Source organism: Saccopteryx leptura, chromosome 5 (genome assembly GCF_036850995.1).
Source record: "Saccopteryx leptura isolate mSacLep1 chromosome 5, mSacLep1_pri_phased_curated, whole genome shotgun sequence".
Lineage (NCBI taxonomy): Eukaryota > Metazoa > Chordata > Mammalia > Chiroptera > Emballonuridae > Saccopteryx > Saccopteryx leptura.
This window is the reverse complement of record NC_089507.1, coordinates 215831374-215851383: the sequence shown is the minus strand read 5'-3', so window position 1 is coordinate 215851383 and position 20010 is coordinate 215831374. Positions and strand designations below refer to the sequence as shown.

Genomic DNA, 20010 nt, shown 5'->3' with positions numbered 1-20010 from the left:
TCCTCTCCCCCTAGGGCTTCGGGGACCCGGCGGGGGAGCACTGGCTGGGCAACGAGCTGGTGCACCAGCTCACCAGCCGGGCAGCCTACTCTCTGCGCGTGGAGCTGCAGGACTGGGACGGCAGCGAGGCCCACGCCCAGTATGAGCACTTCCGGCTGGGCAGCGAGGCGCAGCTGTACAGGTGGGCTCCGGGCCCGGGCACCCGGGCAAGCTGGGGACCCTGAGCCAGCGGCTTTAGAGTCTGCAGCAAGGGTCAGTCCCTGGGTGTTTCCGTTCCTACCATCTGTCCCCCATCATGGGACCTGGAGGCTGCTGGTTAGCACTCAGCAGGTCCCTGCAGCTGCCGCTGGGGGGGGGGGGGGTGGAGTGAACGCTGCTCATGCTGAGGGGCGTCCCGGGGCCAGTCTTCCTGCAGCAGTCATTCCACAGAGGCCTGGGGGAGAAGAGGTGACTTCCCCAGCCTGTGCTGTGCTGGGAATCGGGGGACCTGGGCTCATGCTGGTGCCGCTCCATCCAGCTCATGTTGTGAACTTGGGTGGGCCAAGGTCCTGGCTTCTCAGAACCTCTGCTTCTTAGTGACAGGCTAGGCTTTGATACGAGCCCATCTGGCAGCCTGGCCCTTGGCTCTGCATTGGAAAAGGAATGCGCATTTATTGAGCACCTACTACATCCCAGGCCCGTTACTCTATTTACCCTCCCACAACACTCCAAAGTGAGCGCTGCGGCACCTATTTTACTGGTGTGGAAACGGGACAAGTGGGGGTTCCTGGTCCTTGACTTAGGAGTCCCTCAGAGGTCACAGACCCCTAGGCTGACTTCCCAGTGGGGGAGGAAGAGAGGTAGAGCCTGCACCCAGGACCTGGGCACAGGACAGAGGCCAGGACTGCCAGAGTGACCCCTGAGAACAGTCAGCTGTGTCCAGCCCTGACTGCACACAGCCCCAGACTGAATATGACCCAGACCTCAGCCTGTGCCTTGAGCCTGGCTACGAACTGCCACCCCTGAGCTGCCAAGAGGAGCCCTTAATGGCCCCAAGAAAAAGCCAGTACCGGATCAGCAGGTGGGCCAGCCTGCCTGGCCCCACCCCGGGAGCCCCTGGTCGGCTGGGCCTCTCGGCAGGGCACTTTGCAGCACCAGTCCATCGAGCCCCAGGTGGCATGCTGAAGGGCCCAGTTAGAGCTCCGTGGCTGGCCACAGCGATCTGGACGCTGAGGGCCATGCCCCTGCCTCACCACAGACAGCGCCCGTGGTGGGAGGTGCAGGGAGCTAGCCGGCCATGTGCCCGGGCCCCACATTCCTTCTGGATCCCCCCGAGAAGTCTCCCAGGCCCTGCCCCGGGAGAACCACAGCCACCCCAAGCTGCCCCGGCCGCACCTGGAGGCCACCTGTCCTTACCTAGAGGACCTTTCTTAACTGCTCCCAAGCTGGCCCCTCGCCTCAGTGACCAGCGCAGCCCCTTCCGTGCTGTGAGCACCCAACACTCTCTAGCCAGGCTAAGTGGCAGCCTGTGCCAGCTGTGTGCCAGGGCCGGGACACAGGGACAAGTGACAAGCAGCATGACCTGTGCTGAGCGTTTATCATGTGCCAGCCTTGCTCTGTACCCGTTACACACCGAAGCCATTGAGTCACCATAGCTGACTGAGGTCGTCACTGTTACTATACCATCATTACCATCTGCCCAAGGTTGAGCAGCTGGCAAGGGGCAGACTGAGACTCATAGCCTGGCATTGAACTATAAACCCTCCCCAACTGGCTGCTGATGTGGAAGGCACGCAGGGATAGGGGTTCACCCAGGGCACAGATCCAGGTGGGCCGGTGTGGTCAGGGAAGTCTTCCTGGAGGAGGTGGCCAGGTGTGAAGGGGTATGATGAGGCTGGGGTTGCAGATGGTCAGCTGGGGAGGAAAATGCACAAAACTCCCAAGTCAGGCCCCAGTGGGCTTGGACCTGGCTCGCACCCTTATTTGTTCTGACACCTCAGGCAAGGCTATTTTGATTCTTGGGATCTTTGTTTCCTCATCTGTAAAATGGGAATAACTGGTTGTTGTGAGGATTAAACGAGATGAGTTAATCCATGACAAGTGCTTTGAGCAATGCCTGGTACATGGTGGATGTTTTATAATCTTAGCCACTGCTCTCACTATTATTATCATTATGATCACGCTCACTCCTGTTAAGACTCAGGCTCAGCAAGATGAGGTAGCCTGGCGCACAGTGGCCACCCGGTCCCTGAGAGGTAGGGAGGGCAATCCGGAGCTGGGGGTGGTGGCTCAAGAACCCCAGGCTGTGGCTCCCCACCCAGAACAACCAGCTTGGAGCCCCTTCCTCAACCAGCCTCAACCTGACTCTGGGCCCCTCTCCCAACACCACCTCCGGGTGGCTTCCAGGCTTTCTCTGAGTGGGTACAGCGGCTCGGCAGGGCGCCAGAGCAGCCTGGTCCTGCAGGGAACCAACTTCAGCACCCGCGACGCAGACAATGACAACTGTGTCTGCAAGTGCGCCCAGATGCTGTCCGGAGGTGGGTGTGGGGGATCCGAGACCCCCGAGACACAGGGACAGGGACAGATGGAGACACCGGCACTGGCACAGAGACAGAGTGGCGGAGACAGACGGCTCCACGGGGACAGAAGTACAGAGGGAGAGGGGGGAGGGAGAAATGCAGACCAGGGAACGACAGAGCAACAGTGTGTGAGACAGACAGACTCAGAGCAACAGTGTGTGAGACAGACAGACTCAGAGGAACCGTGGCCATCAGAGAGACGAGCACGGTTTCAGAGAGACCCACAGAGTGACAGACAAGCACAGACACCATCAGAGAGAGAGAGACATACCCAGGGTGTGACTCAAAAATGACAGAGAGCATTAGAAACCCAAGGAGAGAGAGAGATGGAGACTTGTGAGGACAGATGGTAAGGGAGGGAGACAGCGACGTAGAGGGGTTAGGGAAAAGGTGGGGGGGGGGGGGCAAGAAGCCAGCTGGAGCCCAGCGCCACCGTCCAGAGGCCCCAGGCTGGGCAGAGGGTCTGGGAGTCCCCCTCCCACCCTGCATGGCCCCTCTCCATCCCGTGATCTGACTCTCTGGAGGAGGCAACAGCCTGATTAGTCTTTGGGGTAGGGGGCTACCCTCACCCCCACAGGTGGGCCCTCAGCCCCTCCAAGGCCTCTTCTTCCTTCCCTCCACCAGGGTGGTGGTTCGACGCCTGCGGCCTCTCAAACCTCAACGGCGTCTACTACCCCGCGCGCCAGCACGTGCGCAAGCTCAACGGCATCCGCTGGCACTACTTCCGCGGCCCCAGCTACTCGCTGCGCGCCGCCCGCATGATGGTGCGGCCCCGAGTCTGACGGCCGCAGCGCGCTGCGGCCCGGCCGGGCCCACAGGAGACGGGACCTGGTGTTCCCTGGACAAGCTGGACCCAAACACAGGGCACCGTGCCAGGGCCTGGTCCAGGCCGCCTGGGTCTCCTGAGCCAGACCCCCGGAGTGCCCAAGAGTCAGCTGCCTCCCTGTCCCCCTCGAGTTGCGAAATGGTGGGCCTTCAGGGGTCCCTGTCTCTGCAGAATCCCCCTTTCCTCCTCCTTCCAGTCTTCTGAGAGCGGGGGCAGGTGGGTGCCAGTTGGAGGCTCACAGTACTCGGAATGGGCTGGTGACAGACAACTTGGCCCCTCAGAAGTGTGTACCTGGCGGATGGGGGAGTTTCAGGCAGGTGGGGAGGTATTTGCAAGCTCAGATGGAGACCCAGATTCTGTCCCTAGGGTGGTGGGAAGGCCATCAACTGTTCCAAGCTCTCTCAGCCTGGAGACATCCTTGAACCATCTGTTTCAGGCTGAAGGGCCTGACTGCATCGACCCCATAACAGGAGTCAGTTCCCCCCCCCCACTCCGTCCACCGCTCCGAGGCCCCAACACCTGGAGCGCAGCCCTGGTCTCGCAGGGGCTCTGGGAGATCTGAAAGAGATTGCTTGACCTCTGGCAGGTCAGTGCCTTGATGCCCTCGGGTAAAGAACGCTAGTCCCCAAGTGTCAGGAGGAAGAGCCCCACGCCCCTCACCCCCCACCCGCAGCCACTCATCCTTTCTGGCTACAGAAGCTGCAACAAAGATTTCAAACTGTCTCTAAAAACAACTGGAAGGAAACCTGGGCTTAAAACAGCCACAGACCATCCCTGAAGAAGGGTCTAGAACTAAGTTTCCTGTCTGTGCCACGAGCCAGCGTCCTCCGAGACTCTTTCTGGCCCCAGGAAGCCCTCGGCACCGCCCGTCAGCTCAGGCTCAGGCACAGGCACTGCCAGGACCGTCCACAGGGCCTTGTGCAGGACACCGACCTTCGGGGGCCAGATCCTCCCAGGTCTGCGCTGCCCGATCCAACACGAGGCTGGGTCTCTCGGGGCTCTGAGAGCCCAAGGGCTCCTCACAAGCTTCTCTCAGAGGACACGGTCACTCTGCTACCCGCCTCATCCCACGTCACAGTGTCAACCTCTTCGGTCCTAGCGAGACCTGCTGTGTGCAGTGGGGGCAGGGCTGGGAGGTGGGCAGACTTGAGGCCCGTGGCTCAGTCACGCGAGGCCTCCTCAGTTGTCTTGTCTGTGAAATGGGGATGATGGCCCACACCCCTCCCTGGGCTGTGGCAAGGAGGAGATGAGACCACGTATGCCAGCGGAACCCAGCGTGAAGCAGGTGCCTAATACATATTACAGTGGTATCTTGAGATACGAATTTAATTCGTTCTGTAACTGAGCTGGTAAGTCAGTCAACTCCTAGATCAAACTGTTGATACTGGACCCGTGTGCCAATGCGCCAACCAGCGGCAGCTTCACGAATCATGACTCATATCTCAGAATTTCGCTCGGATCTCGAACAAAAATACGGACTGAGTTGCAGCTCATACCTTAAAAAAAATATTCGTATGTTGGTCTGTTCGTATCTCAAGGTACCACTGTAGTTCCCAAAGAGGTGAATGGGGTGAGAAACCGGCCCCCGGTGCACGTCATCCCTTCCCCGGGGCCCAGGTAAGGCAAGGATTCATCGTTGTGTCCACAGCACTCACACTGCTATGTGCTGGAGAAGAGACTGGGACCAAGCCCGAGCCCCGGGGACAGACTGCACTCCAGTTCTCTAAACAAGCCAAGAAGCTGACTTGGGTTAGCCTCAGACACCTGCTCTTAACGAGCCACCCTTCCCTCTCACCGTTCCCGCTCTTCCAAGCCAGGACTCCCCAGCGCAGGCAAGGAAACCCTTAGACATCCAAGTGTCGTAAGACCCAGGGGTTCAGAGGATGTCCCTCCTCATTTCTCAGTCCTGCCATCTGCCACGCGGACTCCGTTCCCATTCATGTTCTCTCCTGACGAGAGAATGCCACTGGCCCCGGGCTCGTGTCCCCACAGCTCAGTGTCTGGAACCAGGGGCTGGGGGTCAGTCCCACCCAAGTCACGGGGACACGGGTCCTGTTCTGGGAAGCAGCCGTGCTGGGAAGGCGGGAACCGGCCATCGCTCTTTCTCCATCGTCTCTGGGACTCCCATCTCTGTCCTCCCTGTCTCTGTGTCCTCACCCAGCGTCCCCAAGCCCAATGCCTGGCCCCAGGCACCACCAGCTCCTCTGTGGGTTGCCCAGGAAACATCAGACCCCGGTTCACAGGACTGGCTTCGTCCCTGGAACAGAGCCCCTGACCCTCTCCGAGGCTCTGTCTTCCATTGGTACAATAAAGATGGAACACCTGCAGACCTCTAAAAGCCCTTCTGACACTGATGCTGGCTCCTGGAGGCTGCAGACAAGATCCGCTGAAGGACTCCAGGCAGCACGAGGCCCGGTGGAAGCATCGCTGGGGTGCACCTGGCCCTGGCCGGGTCTCCTGGGAACCACTGTTCATAGGAATGGGCTTCTGGGATACCTGCACCTGCAGGTTCCTAGGCGGAATCCTTGTCACCTCTCCCTCCATCAGACCAGTGTTCTTCCCATTTTAGTGATGAAGAAATTAGAGCTCAGAGAAGGAAGGGGTTTTTACCTAAGGTGGCACAGCCGTCACCGCCTCCAGTGCACATGCTTTTTATAAGCTGCCTCCCTCGTCCGGAGCTCTCTGGAGGAATCTTGGCACTGACCACACAAAAATGCTGGAGTGGTGTCCTCTCCCCCAATCTCCAGGGCTGAAGGAACTTTCTGCAGAGCTCTCCAAGACCTGTCGTTCCCAGTGGCGCCTGGTAAGTGCTGGTGGAGCCAGAAGGACGGAACACAACGTTCCCGAGATCCCTGTGTGTGTTCCCGGAGTTCGCTGTGCACACCCCAGAGACGACAGCCCCGGGCAACGTGGAAGGCGGCCCTTGCAGGGTGCAGGCAAGCAGCCAGCGCAAGGATAGACCATCTCCGTGCCTGGGAGGGATTTGACCCCCTTTTCCCAGACTTCCCGCCCCTTGATGGATGTCTGTGTGAGCCTTCACCTCTCTCGTTTAAAAATGCCTCAGAAAGCTATCAGCGTTGCCTTGGCAACACGGGCAGCAGCAAGCCCTTCAGAGAATGGAACCTGGTTCAGGCAGTGTCCAGAGTAACCCTGTTACTTCCTTGCATCAGACCGACCTGGGAACGCACAGCCAATGTCCTCACGTGGCCCGAGGGCGGGGAGTCCTAAGGCCTTGAGTATCCCAGTGCATTCCTGCCCCAGCCTGCGAGACCACTCTCTGAGCCTCCCCTTCCGGGGCGGCACAAGGAGCCTGGGATCTGGTTCGCAGGGGAGGCGTGCAAGTTCGGTGTGGTGTGGACGTCCAGGCCTGGCACTTTCATTCACACACGCATTCATTTACTCACAGAACCACCACCAGGCGCTGAGGACCCACCCAGGTCAAGGTCTTGGTGGGGGGTGGGGATGGAGCCGTGAACAAGGTGCCCGCCCACAGTTCTGCACTTCATAGAGCTTAACCAGCTAGAGGGAGACACTGGCCAAAATCAACCTGTTTTTTAAAAAAAAAAAAAATTTAAAAACCTAATTAACAAATGAATATATTGCAAATAAGGAAAATAAACAGGAGGTAGAGATACAAGATTACAGAGGAGCCAGCTTAGGGTGTGACCAGGGAAAGCCTCTCTGAACAGGCGTTTCTTACATTGAGGACAAATAAGGTGCAGCCAGGGGAAGAGCTGTGGGAAGAATAGGCCCACTAGAGGAGCAGCATGTGCAAAGGCCCTGAGGTGGTCGCAGGGAACTACAGAGAGGCCAGTGTGGCTGGAGCAAAGTAGGCAAGGGGGAAATTGGTGAGGGACTGTGCCCTCCAAGCACCTACATCAGAGATGGCCTCCCCGCCCCAGTGCCTGCCAAGGACTAGATCCGGCCCCACTCTGCCCGAGTCGCTGAGGAGCTCGAGCCAACCCCTGCCCCTCTCTAGACCTCAGTTTCCCAATCTGTAAGATGCAGGGGAGCGGTTCCTGAAAGTCATCCAGATCCTGTGATGGTGTAAGTCTGGGACCAGGGCCTCGCTGTGTCCACTGCTCGGAGCTGAGTGCCATTGGGGGGATCAGAAGGAGGAAAAGAAGGGGGAGTTCAGAGTGTCTCCCACACGTGGTCAGTCAGGGGGGGCTGGGGCGGAGGCGCCAGGCGTCGGCTGGGTGCCTTCTCCAAGCTAGTTCCGCAGGCACCACCTCTGAACCCTAGTAGGTGCTATCATTACCCCATTTCACAGATGTGGAAACGGAGGCTCAGGGAAGGACGTGCCACGCCCAAGGTCACACGGTGGCTCGGGGTACAGGCTAAGCTGATGTAGCTGAAAGACCTCCCCAAAAAGCAGTGGGTTAACTATTTCCCACCCATGTTATGTTTTTAAGCTGGCGCTCAGAGGCTTTGGGATCGAAGGGTTCCTTCTGAATAAAAGGGTCCCAGTTTGTCCTGGAAGAAATGCCCATTTCCACTTGACCTTGATGTTCTCATATCACGGAATGCAGGGCCCACTGTGCAGTGGCTGTCGTGTTCGACAAGTAAAATATTTACTAGTTCCGCCCTCTGGTTGTGCAGAAATCTGGGTCCGAGTCCCACGGGTGCCCCTTACAAGATAAACACCAGAGCCTCCACAACCCCCATCCGAGCTTAGGAAGCTGTAAGGCGCCCAGGACAGGGCCCGTGCAGTCAGCTGTCTGTCCTGTTACCTGGGTATTTCTCTATGCCAGGCACCTCATGAAAACTTCCCTTAGAATATCCATAAAAGCCCCACAACGACCCAATGGGACGGGCACTATTCTCATCTCCTCCTTCTTCAGATGAGGAAACCGGGGTCCCGAGAAATGAAGTCACTCGTCCAAAGTCACAAAAAAGGAGAGGTTGCGGAGGTGGCCTTGAACCCAAGTCACGTACTCCAGGGCGTGCTTCACCCAGATCTTGTGTTCCCTGTGACCAAGGTCAAAGGGATAAACAAACACACAAGCGATTGCTGAGTTCAAGCTGGCCGGCCAATGCTTGAAACTCACATGGGCAGATAAAAGGCCCACTGTCCCCATGGGACTCTCCTGGGGCAGGGATAGGACCTTCCTTCCTGCTCTGACTTCCTGCCTCCCCTGCTCTGGCTTCAGAACACGGGGCCACAGGGCCCACCACCCCGAATTCTTTTCTGAATAGGACTTAGTTTTCTTCCCTGGCCCTTCTCCCCGTGCCCTGGGCAGCGGAGGGACAAGGACGGGCCACACTGATTGATTCTAATCTGGAGAGGCCGGAAGCCCCCAGGCTCAGTGAGGCCCCTTCCCTCGACCGTCACCTGTCCCTCTGTGTCTGGGAGGGGTGTCCGGACCATAATCACCCAGGTCTCTGGCTATGTCCATAATTTGGAAGATTGGACCAGCCCCTTCCCTCTCTGGGCCTCACTCTCCTCCTCCGTAAAATGGGAGCGAGCAGCCCAGCCCTGCTTTCTTCACAGGGTTGAGACTCAAATAAGATGGTCCCACTCCTCAACGAATATTTCTAGGGTACCTAGACGGTGTGCTAGCAACTCGATGCTAGGTGTTGAGGACATGGCCAGGAGTGCTGGGAGAAAGCAGGAGTCCAACAAGAAGGAACCAAACAACAAAAAGTACAATGAATGCGATAGCGGACATGCATGGAGCTGCTGGTGCAAGAACAGAGACACAGCGGGGAAAGGCATTCTCGTAGGGTGAGCAGGAATTAGGTGAACAGGAGAGAGAATTCCAGGCAGAGGGAAGAGCACATGCAAAGGCCCTGGGGTAGGTCCAGGGGAAAGCTTCAGAGCATTCAGGCAGAAGAGGCCAGAGGCAGGCAGGGTCTTGGGTGCTAGACTGAGAAGGGGACACAAGAAGTTGCGGCCTAAACAGCAGGAAGCCAGCGCCCGGGGGTAGCTCGGAGTCTGCGGGCTTTTTCATCCTTTAAGACCAGTGTGTAACCTTGAGCGAGTTACTTCCCCTCTCAGATCCTGGGCTGTCACTCCCAGTGAAAGAGGAATCACAACACCTGTTTTCCCAGATGCTCTAGAGAACATCTCCCCACAGGGCGGGGAAGACCTATTCCGACAGGGCAGGCCTCTGGTGAACGACGACCACGGTTAGATTCCACGCAGCCGCTGGCAACTCCAGGTTTTCCCACCATTTCCGGTGTCTTGAACATTTGCCGTTGCTGAAACTTGGCAGCAGACAAGGGGGAGTGGACTCCAGAGTTTTTAGGGAAAATGTGAAGCCGAGAGATGCCAAGCCCTGCATGTGTCCACTCCCCATTGTTTGGGAAAGGACTCCAGGGCCCCACAGGGACTGACCTCGTCTGAGAACAAGAAGCCAAGAGAAAGGTGCAGGAGGCTCTAAGGAGCCTGACACGTGCGCCACAGGCTCTGGGGGTAGTACAGCAGCCAAGGGGCGGGGCACACATCAGCCCCCCCACTGGAAACGCCCCGAGGGAAACGGATGAGTAGTGATACAGGCATTAATTACCGTGGAAGTGAGTGTTCCCTGGGAAGGGAGGCCAAGGCAGCTTTGGGGGGCTAGGGGTTTTCGTTCCCGAGCACACGTGAGCGTTACACACGTGGGTTCAGTTTGCAGGAACTCACTGTGCTGCACCTTTGTTCACTTTTCTCCAGGGATGTGTCTCTGTGTGTGGGCACACGGGGGGGGGGGGGGGTTTACACAAATATAAATGTACCGTGAACACAAAGCAAGCTAGCTGGAGAAAAATTAAGCCTGCAGAGGAATTTGGCAATAGCTACAAAAATTACATACGCATTTAGCCTTGGACGCCGACCTCCTCATTTCTACAGAGCTGCTTTCAACTTACATAATAAATATTCGCACGGAGTTACTTATATTGCAGCTTCACGCGTGTTAACCAAAGATGGGGATCAACCCAAATGAATAAATTGGGGTACATTTATTTCTGCATGTCAAACTACCCCGCCTTAGCAGAGACAACAACAAAGGATTTTATTCTATTTTGCCCAAGGATTCTGCAGGTCAGGAACTGACGGGGCACCAAGGGGACGGCCTGTCTCTACCCCGGGAGGGCGGGGCCTCAGCTCGGAGACCCAGACGGATGGAGGTGTCTGGAAGTTGGGGCGGGGGTGGGAAAGGCCCGGAGAGGTGGGAAGAGAATCATCTGCAGGCATTATTTCTGCCACCCGGGCTGGGAGGATTCAAAGGCTGGCTGGGCCTGGGTAGGGCTGTTGACTGGAGTCCTGATGTGGAGCCTGCCCCCTCCCTGTGGCTTGGGCTTCCTCACAACATGGCGACTGGGTTCTGAAAGGGAAACCTCCTGCCTGCGAGCATTCCCCACAGGGCCAGCCGCGTGACCTGCAGGGCCCAGTGCACAATGGGAACCCGGAGCCCTTGTCCAAAAGCAGCGGGCAGGGGGGGGGTGGTGCACTGTAATATAAAGTTGTTTCCCATCCTCTAGTCTCTCTCAACTTGTCATAGCGGTTTTTAAATTTATTACTCTATGTTGTTCTAAACAATTTAAAAGAAAACTTTTAAATTCAAGTTATGTGCGTGAATTTTACCATTTGTCTTTATATTGTGCGATGGCTTGTTTGTTTGTTTGTTTGTTTTTAGGTGAGAGGAAGGGAATTAGTGAGGCAGCCTCCCACATGCTCCCGACTAGGATCTACCCGGCAACCCCATCTAGGGCCGATGCCCAAGTACCAAGCTATTTTTAGCACCTGAGGCTGACACACTCCTACAGAGCTATCCTCAGCACGCAGGGCCACGCTCAAACCAATTGAGCCACTGGCTGCAAGAGGGGAAGAGAGATAAAAGGGGGAGGGGAGGCAGAGAGAAGCAGATAGTCACTTCTTCTGTGTGCCCTGACCGGGGATGGAACCCGGGACATCCATATGCCGGACCGACACTCTATCCACTGAGCCACTGGCCAGGGCCAGGGCTGCAATGACAGTTTTAAAGGTACACACGTAATAGCATTCCACACATGCAGAATCGCTGAAACAACACCATTCATCTTTTGTAGCTCGTGCACGTGGGTGTATTTCATTGTTACCAGCACCGTGGAGATGCTGCACCGAACTAACTGAACCGCTTGTATTTCTCTTCCTGACATGCGCACCTGGGACCACCACTCTACTTCCTCCTTGCTGATGAGTGAGGGAGACCGAAAGGGAAGGAAACAATGGCCGGCCCCCTGCTTCCCTTTCTTTCTAAGTCATCATGTTGAGTGTAGCAGCTGGCCAACACAGGAAAGACTCATGAATAAGAAAGGATATGATATGCTTCCTGGGTTGTCTGTGTGACTTGGGACGCCACTGCCCTTTTTTTTTTTTTTCTTTCTTTCTTTTCAGCTCCAGCGATCCTGTCATTTATAATCAGGAACATGTAGATTTGTTCTTCATCCCCATTTCTGACACAGAGCTCCCCAAAAACCCTTGGAATTGTCCAAGCGCTAAGAGCAATGAGAGCATCTCTTGTTATACTCGGCCTTTTGTCACCGGTTCCCGAAATTGCTCCAGAGCCGTACTAGGCGACAGGAATGTGGTGTTATGCCACCTGAGTTTGTATCCATGAGGTGAGTTTCGGGAAGCCCCGAAGGATGGTAACCAGTGCCGGTAACCTTTGGAACTTCCAGTCCCTGCCCAGGGAGACAGGCTAAAGGTTGACTCCATCACCAGTGGCCAACATGTTACTCAATCATGACTATGGCACGGAGCCTCCATGAGAACCCAAGAAGACCGGTTCCAAGAGCTTCCGGGCTGGCGAGCGAGCACGTGGAGGGTGTGCGGAGAGCGGGGCCCCCAGAGAGGAGGGAAGCTCTTCCAGCCGGCTGTTCCTGGGCTGTGTTCTGTTACTAGAACCCGGTGATGGAGCAAGTGAACTGTTTTCCTGAGTCTGTGAGCCACTCATACACTGAGCCTGACAAGGGGGTCGTGAGAGCCTCCTTACTCGGAACTGGTCGTCAGAAGCCCGGGTGACAACCTGGACTCCAGACGGGTGTCTGACGCGCAGTCTCGTGGGATCTGATGCTCAAACAGCGTCAGAATTGAGTTCCATCGTAGGACGCCCAGCCAAAGTCTCAGAGCTGCTCGACGCGGCGATGGGCGGCAAACCGCGGGTCTGGCGCCGGACGTGAAGGACGCTGCATTGTGGTGGCAGCGAGTGGAGAGCAGAGGAGCCCCCCGGGGCGGGGGCGGCCTTCCTTCACAGCACTCCCACCCCCACAGGCCGCCTGGCACAGGGACTGTGGTCTCAGATAGTACTCAGTCCCCGGGAAGGTCTCACCACCGGAAGTGTATCCACTACCCTGGAGATTCCTCCCCCCAATCCCCACCACCACCCTCCACCCCCGAAGCTGTCCCAGGTCACATCTCTAGACTGTCCCAGGTCAGAGGCTGCGCCCTGGAGCTATGGCTGCCCTCCCAGCACCCTTAGCCTGCTGCCCCCCACCCTGGCCTGGCCTCTCCGTCCTCCCCCCGCCCCCGCCCAGCCCTTCAAGCCCAGGGCCCAAGGGGTAGCTATGAGGATGCCGTTCATTTAAAGTGATCTCAGAAAGGAGACCGAGGCCCAGAGAGGACAAGGGTGTGCGGTTCCCTCTCCTCCAGCACACACTTCCCGCACCCTCACCCAGAAACAGATGCATGCATCCGTGTGCCCAGGTACCTGCCCCAGGATACTCTCTTGCCTGCACGGAATATGAAGAACGAGCCCACAGCAGCCCACGGGCCGTAAAGACAGCGGACAGAGTTAACAAGGCACGGCCGCTCCACACCAGTGTGACCTGATGCTAACAGCACGCCCTCTCTCCGCCTCACGCCCCCCTTTGCCACCCGCCGGTGTCAGAGCTGCTCAGGGGTCAGGGAGGACGGAACATTTGTCACGCCGTGGGACGCAAACTGTGTTAAACACATGGTCATCAAAATAGTTTTTAAAAGCACAACGGGGAGGTAGTACTCTACACGGCTCTTGGTTAACGCTCACGTAACAAGACCTCGTGGTGGCGGATCTCGTAAGTACCGTTATTTCAAATTAACGGTAAGTGTTAACATGTTGAGGTCCCCATAGCCCCTGACAGGCTAGGACAGCAGCTGTGTTTCAAACTGCTGATACCCCGTGTCCTGTGGTGGGTGGCTCGTGTCCTGTGTTCGTAATTAAAGGAACTGCTGAATTTAATCAATAGTCAGTAAAGATAAATTTCATCCACGGACCCCAACAAGATCCCAAGTTAAGAATCCTTGAATTAATACATACAATATGCTTAGCATAGGGCTTGGCACCTGGTGAGTGCTTGATAAATATTATGATTAATACAGGGGTCCCCAAACTACGGCCCCCGGGCCGCATACAGCCCCCTGAGGCCACTTATCCGCCCCCACCGCACTTCTGGAAGGGGCACCTCTTTCATTGGTGGTCAGTGAGAGGAGCACATTGACCATCTCATTAGCCAAAAGCAGGCGCATAGTTCCCATTGAAATACTGGTCAGTTTGTTGATTTAAATTTACTTGTTCTTTATTTTAAATATTGTATTTGTTCCCATTTTATTTTTTTACTTTAAAATAAAATATGTGCAGTGTGCATAGGGATTTGTTCATAGTTGTTTTGTTTTTTTTTGTTTCTGTTTTTTTTTTTTTTTATCATTTTTCTGAAGCTGGAAACAGGGAGAGACAGTCAGACAGACTCCCGCATGCGCCCGACCGGGATCCACCCGGCACGCCCACCAGGGGCGACGCTCTGCCCACCAAGGGGCGATGCTCTGCCCATCCTGGGCGTCGCCATGTTGCGACCAGAGCCACTCTAGCGCCTGAGGCAGAGGCCACAGAGCCATCCCCAGCGCCCGGGCCATCTTTGCTCCAATGGAGCCTTGGCTGCGGGAGGGGAAGAGAGAGACAGAGAGGAAAGCGCGGCGGAGGGGTGGAGAAGCAAATGGGCGCTTCTCCTATGTGCCCTGGCCGGGAATCGAACCCGGGTCCTCCGCACGCTAGGCCGACGCTCTACCACTGAGCCAACCGGCCAGGGCCATAGTTGTTTTTTTTATAGTCTGGCCCTCCAACAGTCTGAGGGACAGTGAAGTGGCCCCCTGTGTAAAAAGTTTGGGGACCCCTGGATTAATACATCTTATTAACAATAGAATCCACTTAGGTAAATTAAAACTATAACTACATGACCACAATATTTTTAAATGTAATATGTAAATAATAAAGGAAAACTTCTGGGAGAGAAAAAGTACCTAAAGACACCTGCCCAGTTTGAGCTGGACTGAGCGTGTCGCTCCAACCTTGAGTACAATCTGGAGATTTTTTAAAAGGGGGAGGGACCGTCCCAGATCTACTGATTTTGACTTAAGCTGAGGAAGAAAAGCAGCCCAGCCATTCAGGAGCTGGCCTGGACGGTGACCAGCGGCTAAGGCCTGGGTGTTGGTACGAAACCATCCGACACAGGTAAGAGCTGATGTCTTGTTGAACGCAAACTGTTTTACAGAACACCGACGTCGGACAGGGCACGCTGTGACTCACGAATGAAGACATAACAAACAAGACCACTCTGTAATGAGGTCTGAACTTAACGCCTGAGCATTTCCAGGCCACAGAACTCACCAAACATCCCGCCCTGCCCTGGCTCACACGGCGACGGCTGCTTCTTCACCACCTACCAGCTGAGCCAGGCGCTCCCCCTCCACAGAGAAGGATCATCGAGATCCCAACCGTGTGATTACTCCCCCTGCCCCGCAGCATCCACCCCAGAGGAAAACCCCGTTCCTGTGAACTCTGAGTCACCCAAGGCGAGCCCGAATCCTATAAAAAGCCCTTCCTAACACCCTCTTCCCGAGATAACCCGGGTTCCCTAGGCCGTGCATCCCACGGCATTGAGTGATATGGCCAACTCCCTTAACGACGGGTGTGCTCCTGGTGGTCACAGGCTGGGAGGCACGGGCAGAAAACAACTTATTTGTATACACTCGAAAAATGAGGTCTCGCCCTGGCCGGTTGACTCAGCAGTAGAGCGTCAGCCCAGCGTGTGGATGTCCTGAATTTGATTCCTGGTCAGGGCACACAGGAGAAGCCACCATCTGCTGTCCCACCCCTCCCCCTCTCCTTTCTCTCTGTCTCTCTCCCCCACTCCCACAGCCATGGCTCAAATAGTTTGAGCAAAGTTGGCCCCAGATGCTGAGGACGGCTCCATGGCCTCGCTGCGGGTGCTGAAATAGCTCTCTTGCCGAGCAACAGAGCAGCGGGCCCAGATGGGCAGAGCATCGCCCCAGCAGGGGCTTGCCAGATGGATCCTGGTTAGGATACATGCAGGAGTCTGTCTCTGCCTCCCTGCCTCTCACTTAATTACAAAAAAAAGCTTATAATTCCCAAACAACTAAAATCTGAAACAAAACGACAAATTAAATACTAACACACACTACAAGATATTATTATTATTATTACATTATTATTATTATACCCAGGTATTCTTTTTTTTTTTTTTTTTTTTTCATTTTTCTGAAGCTGGAAACAGGGAGAGACAATCAGACAGACTCCCGCATGCGCCCGACCAGGATCCACCCGGCACGCCCACCAGGGGTGACACTCTCCCCACCAGGGGGCGATGCTCTGCCCATCCTGGGTGTCGCCATGTTGCGACCAGAGCCACTCTAGCACCTGGGGCAGAGGCCACAGAGCCATCCCCAGCGCCCGGGCCATCTTTGCTCCAATGGAGCCTTGGCTGCGGGAGGGGAAGAGAGAGACAGAGAGGGAAAGCGCGGCGGAGGGGTGGAGAAGCAAATGGGCGCTTCTCCTGTGTGCCCTGGCCGGGAATCGAACCCGGGTCCTCTGCACGCTAGGCCGACGCTCTACCGCTGAGCCAACCGGCCAGGGCATACCCAAGTACTCTTACCGGTAATGTCCCTCCCTCACTTTCAATTCCCACAATCTCCTCGTGAAATAAATTTTTGTCCACTTAGGATTAAGTTTGATTCCATGGGACAGAGAACTCAAATAACAGGTCTGCAAAAAAAAAAAGAAGCAGCTGAGGTCGCAGTTAGCTTTTGCTACATAACAAACTACCGCACAACTTGATGGCTTCGACCCACCACTGATTTGCTCACGATTGTGGGCAGGGAGTCAGACCGGGCTCAGCGGAAAGGGCTTGTCTCTGGGCCGGTCACTGTCCACGGCCAGTTACGGTAAGGGCTCCCTCCCGCGCTCGGTCCGTCCGGCTTCCCGCCAGGCCAGTGGAGCGAGGTGGGCCACGCGCTCACATCCGTCACCTCCACTGGTGGGCCGACCTGCGCCGGCTCCGGTGGTGGTCTCAGGCTCCCGTGGTGGTCTCAGGCTCCCGTGGTGGTCTCAGGCTCCGGTGGTGGTCTCAGGCTCCGGTGGTGGTCTCAGGCTCCTGGGTGCAGCTGGCCCCACACGCCAGCCCTCCCGAGCTTTGGCCTTTCGCCACTGACGGAGGCCAGTCCAATTGCCCAACCTGGATTCCAGGGATGGAGAAGGAGATTCAGGCCTCGATGAGAGAAGCTGCAAAGTCACATTGCCAAGGGCTGAGCGAACAGGAACGGGAGGAATTCAAGGCCTTTGTTGCAAAATATCTACCTCGGGTTTTCCCTTGTGTGACCGAGGCTGCGGAGGAAACTGCAAGAGCTTCGGATGACCGAAGGTGGGACATGGTGGGGGGAAAGAAAAGGTTGTACTGGATTAACCCAAAGAATAAAATGAACATTCACGAGTCCATACGAATATAAATAAGTAAACAGACAATAAGCTAAATAGAAACGGTCCATCTCCTGTGCAGAAGAATCCCAAATAACTTATGTAGACACTCGACCCTTAAGGAGGGGAACCTGGAGTTCATCTGGGGGAAACAGGCCCTGCTACTAATTAGAGACAAGCTTCCTACTCCAAGAACTGCCCCCTCAGAGCTGGGATTTAGAGGACCCGGAGCTCTCCAGACTGTCCTGAACCTGCTGTGTGGCTTTAAGTAAAGCCCTTCCTCTTTGGTCCTCAGTTTCCCCATCTGAGTGGATCACACAGAGAGGCTCAGTCACTTGCTCAAGGTCACACAGCCGATAGGTCAGGGAGAACCAGGTGCGAGTCCAACGCTCTTTCTGTACAGAAGCACCCCACAGCCGCCTGCGCAGACCAGAGGGGTCACTGCTCCACCCCACAGTCTGCCCTCAACCCCCAACAACGCTCTGTCCTCCCAGTCATCACATCGACCAAGGGGAGCCGAGTGGCGGACTCCAGAAAGGTGCTAACCAAGCCCGTCAGGGGGTTTACGGGAAGTGGTTCCCGAGAAGGGAGGAGAGCAAACCCTCACTCAGCATGAGTATCCCTTGGGGGGGGGGGGTCTCTGGGGGCTCAGTGGCAGAGCCTGTGGCTGTCATCTCTAGGGTACTAGCCGGGGATGACACATCTCCAACCACCCTCTGCCTGGATGCCCTGCATTCAAGTTTCAAATTCCCAGGAGAGACTCTTGCCTGCCCGGCCTGCAGTCAGGTGCCTGTCACCAGCAGGAGATCAGCTGTGGTCAGAGGACAGCGTGCGTAAATCAGACAAGGCCAGCGGGGACACTGGTGATGCCCACCCAGCTCGTGCCTGACACATGTCGCCAACCTCCGGCCATTTGCACAAGCTGTTGCCATCCCTTTAGAGAAAAACGCGATGTCGTTCCCAGATCTGGGAGCAGAAATAAATGCACATTTTTTTTGCTTTCCAAACCCTGCCTGTGGTGTTACTGCTTACAAGCACAGTGGTGCTTGGGGGCAAGGGGTTTAGACGGGCGCAGGGTCAGAGAGTTGAGGGAAACGAATGAATTTTGTTTTCCCAGAAATGTACGCACGTACAAAAATGCTCCCGGCCTGCAAACACATGTCTCCGAGGAAACCAAACGTCCCTCACCCTGGGAGGCGCTGTCTTCCTGCCCTTTCCAGCTGGCATGGCCTAACTCACACACCCAGAAGGGTGATAATGATGATGATAAGGCCAGCTGACGTTTTCTGAGGCCCTGGGCTGGGCGTCTGGCCCGCGTCTCTCCTGCAATGGGAGGTATCATGAACAGCCCTCTGTTACAGGTAGGAGAACTGGGACTCGCAGAGCTCAAGTGATGTATCCGAGGTCATTCGATTAGCAGGAAATGCGACTAGAATTTTGAGCCCTAACATGGTCAAATTGTTAGGGTCCCCAAAACAGGGTACAAAAGCATTTCACAGATGGGGAAAATGAGGGCCGTAAAAAGGAAGAGGTTGGGGACATACATGCACCTGTGCACGGACGGGGCTTCTGTCTAGCTGCAGGTATCTTAGCGCACCCACCACCTGGAGGACAGCACCCGGGCTCCTGGTGCACAGATGTGGACCCCGCAGCTCAGCAGCGGGAAGTCCCTAGAGCACGTCCCACAGCTGGTGAGGGGCAGGGTGCCCCTGACCTAAGCCTGCGCTCTGTCCCTCTCCCCTGAGATCCCGGATGCGGGCTGGCCTGGCTCCTGCACCTCTGGGCCACGCTCTGCTGTGGGGGCGAGGGCTCTACCTCCTGGCCACCCGCGGAGCCAGGTGGGGAGCCTGCCCGGGCTTGCTCCCCAGGAGATGAGGGTATTCAGTGGGTGGCCGGAAACTGGCTCTCTGGGGGGATCAGTGCCCCCACAGAGGAGGGGTGAGCAGAGGGGCCGGTACTGCAGCCTCTGAGGAGAGGGAAGGCTGGGCCTGGCAGAGCCTCCGGGGCTGGGGCAGCTTCTGCCTGGCATCCCCTCCCTGCAGGAACCAGGGTTCAAGTCCCCTCTGCTCTCTCAGCTATAGTCTCCCCATCTGTATGTGAGGAGGTTGGACTCGGACTCCATGGTTGCTAAGGACCCCCTTAAGTCTGACATGGCAGGATTCGGAGATGCCTGTATCAGTCAGCTACTGCTGACTAAAGAATTATCATAAACTTGGTGGCTAAAAAACAACATCTTAGTTTCTATAAGTCAGATGTCTGGGCAGAGCATCGCTGCGTTCTCTTGCTCAGCTGTGGCCTGGGCTGTGTCCCTCTATGGAGGCTCACGGTCACTCGGGTGATCAGCAAACTTCAGCTCCTTGTGGCTGCCTGTTTGAGGTGCCATTTCCCTGCTGGTGGTTGGCTGGAGGTCACTTGCAACTCCCAGCAGCCACTCTGGTCTCTACTTCCCTCCCCCCCCCCCCCCATCCACACTTCCTCTGCAGGCTCCTCCTTCAGAGTGGACGGAGACGCTGAGGCTCCTCCCCTCCACTACCGGGCCACCTATCTGGCCAGGACCGGTGCAGTAGCCTCCCACGTGGCAGCCTGGAAGCGGGGGAAGGGGGGTGGGGAAGGGGCGCGGTATTAAAATACATACAGGTTTAACCCTCACTCAGCTCAGCTCAGACCCTCCCATGGGCTCTCAGAGTAAAAGCCAGTGTCCTCACCTTGCCCTACACTGTCCGACCATGTTCCGTACTGACCCCACCTCCGAGTCCCCGCCCCCTCACTCCATCTACTCCCAACCCACACACACAGATCTCGGTGCTGATCCTCTGAACACACAGGGCACAGCCCTCCTAGCCCCGCCTCGGTTCACCCTGTAGACAAAAGCCCCACGAGGCTCCCCTCGCCTCCTTCCAGCCTCTGCGGAAGGGTC

At 56.3% G+C, this 20010-nt stretch overlaps 1 protein-coding gene across 2 annotated transcripts in view; it reads left to right on the top strand.

Annotated features, from left to right (window-relative positions):
* Nucleotides 1–6931, top strand: part of ANGPT4 (angiopoietin 4) — a 31605-nt gene extending 24674 nt beyond the window's left edge. Inside the window, exons 7-9 of one of the 2 annotated variants that reach the window (XM_066384178.1) lie at nt 15–181; nt 2386–2516; nt 3183–3423. In XM_066384178.1, coding sequence (XP_066240275.1) covers nt 15–181; nt 2386–2516; nt 3183–3340 — 456 coding nt within the window. In that variant the 3' untranslated portion in view covers nt 3341–3423. Of the gene's footprint in view, nt 1–14; nt 182–2385; nt 2517–3182 lie in introns of both variants that reach the window. The other variant, XM_066384177.1, reaches the window with a different exon arrangement.
* Nucleotides 6932–20010: the final 13079 nt, after the last annotated feature.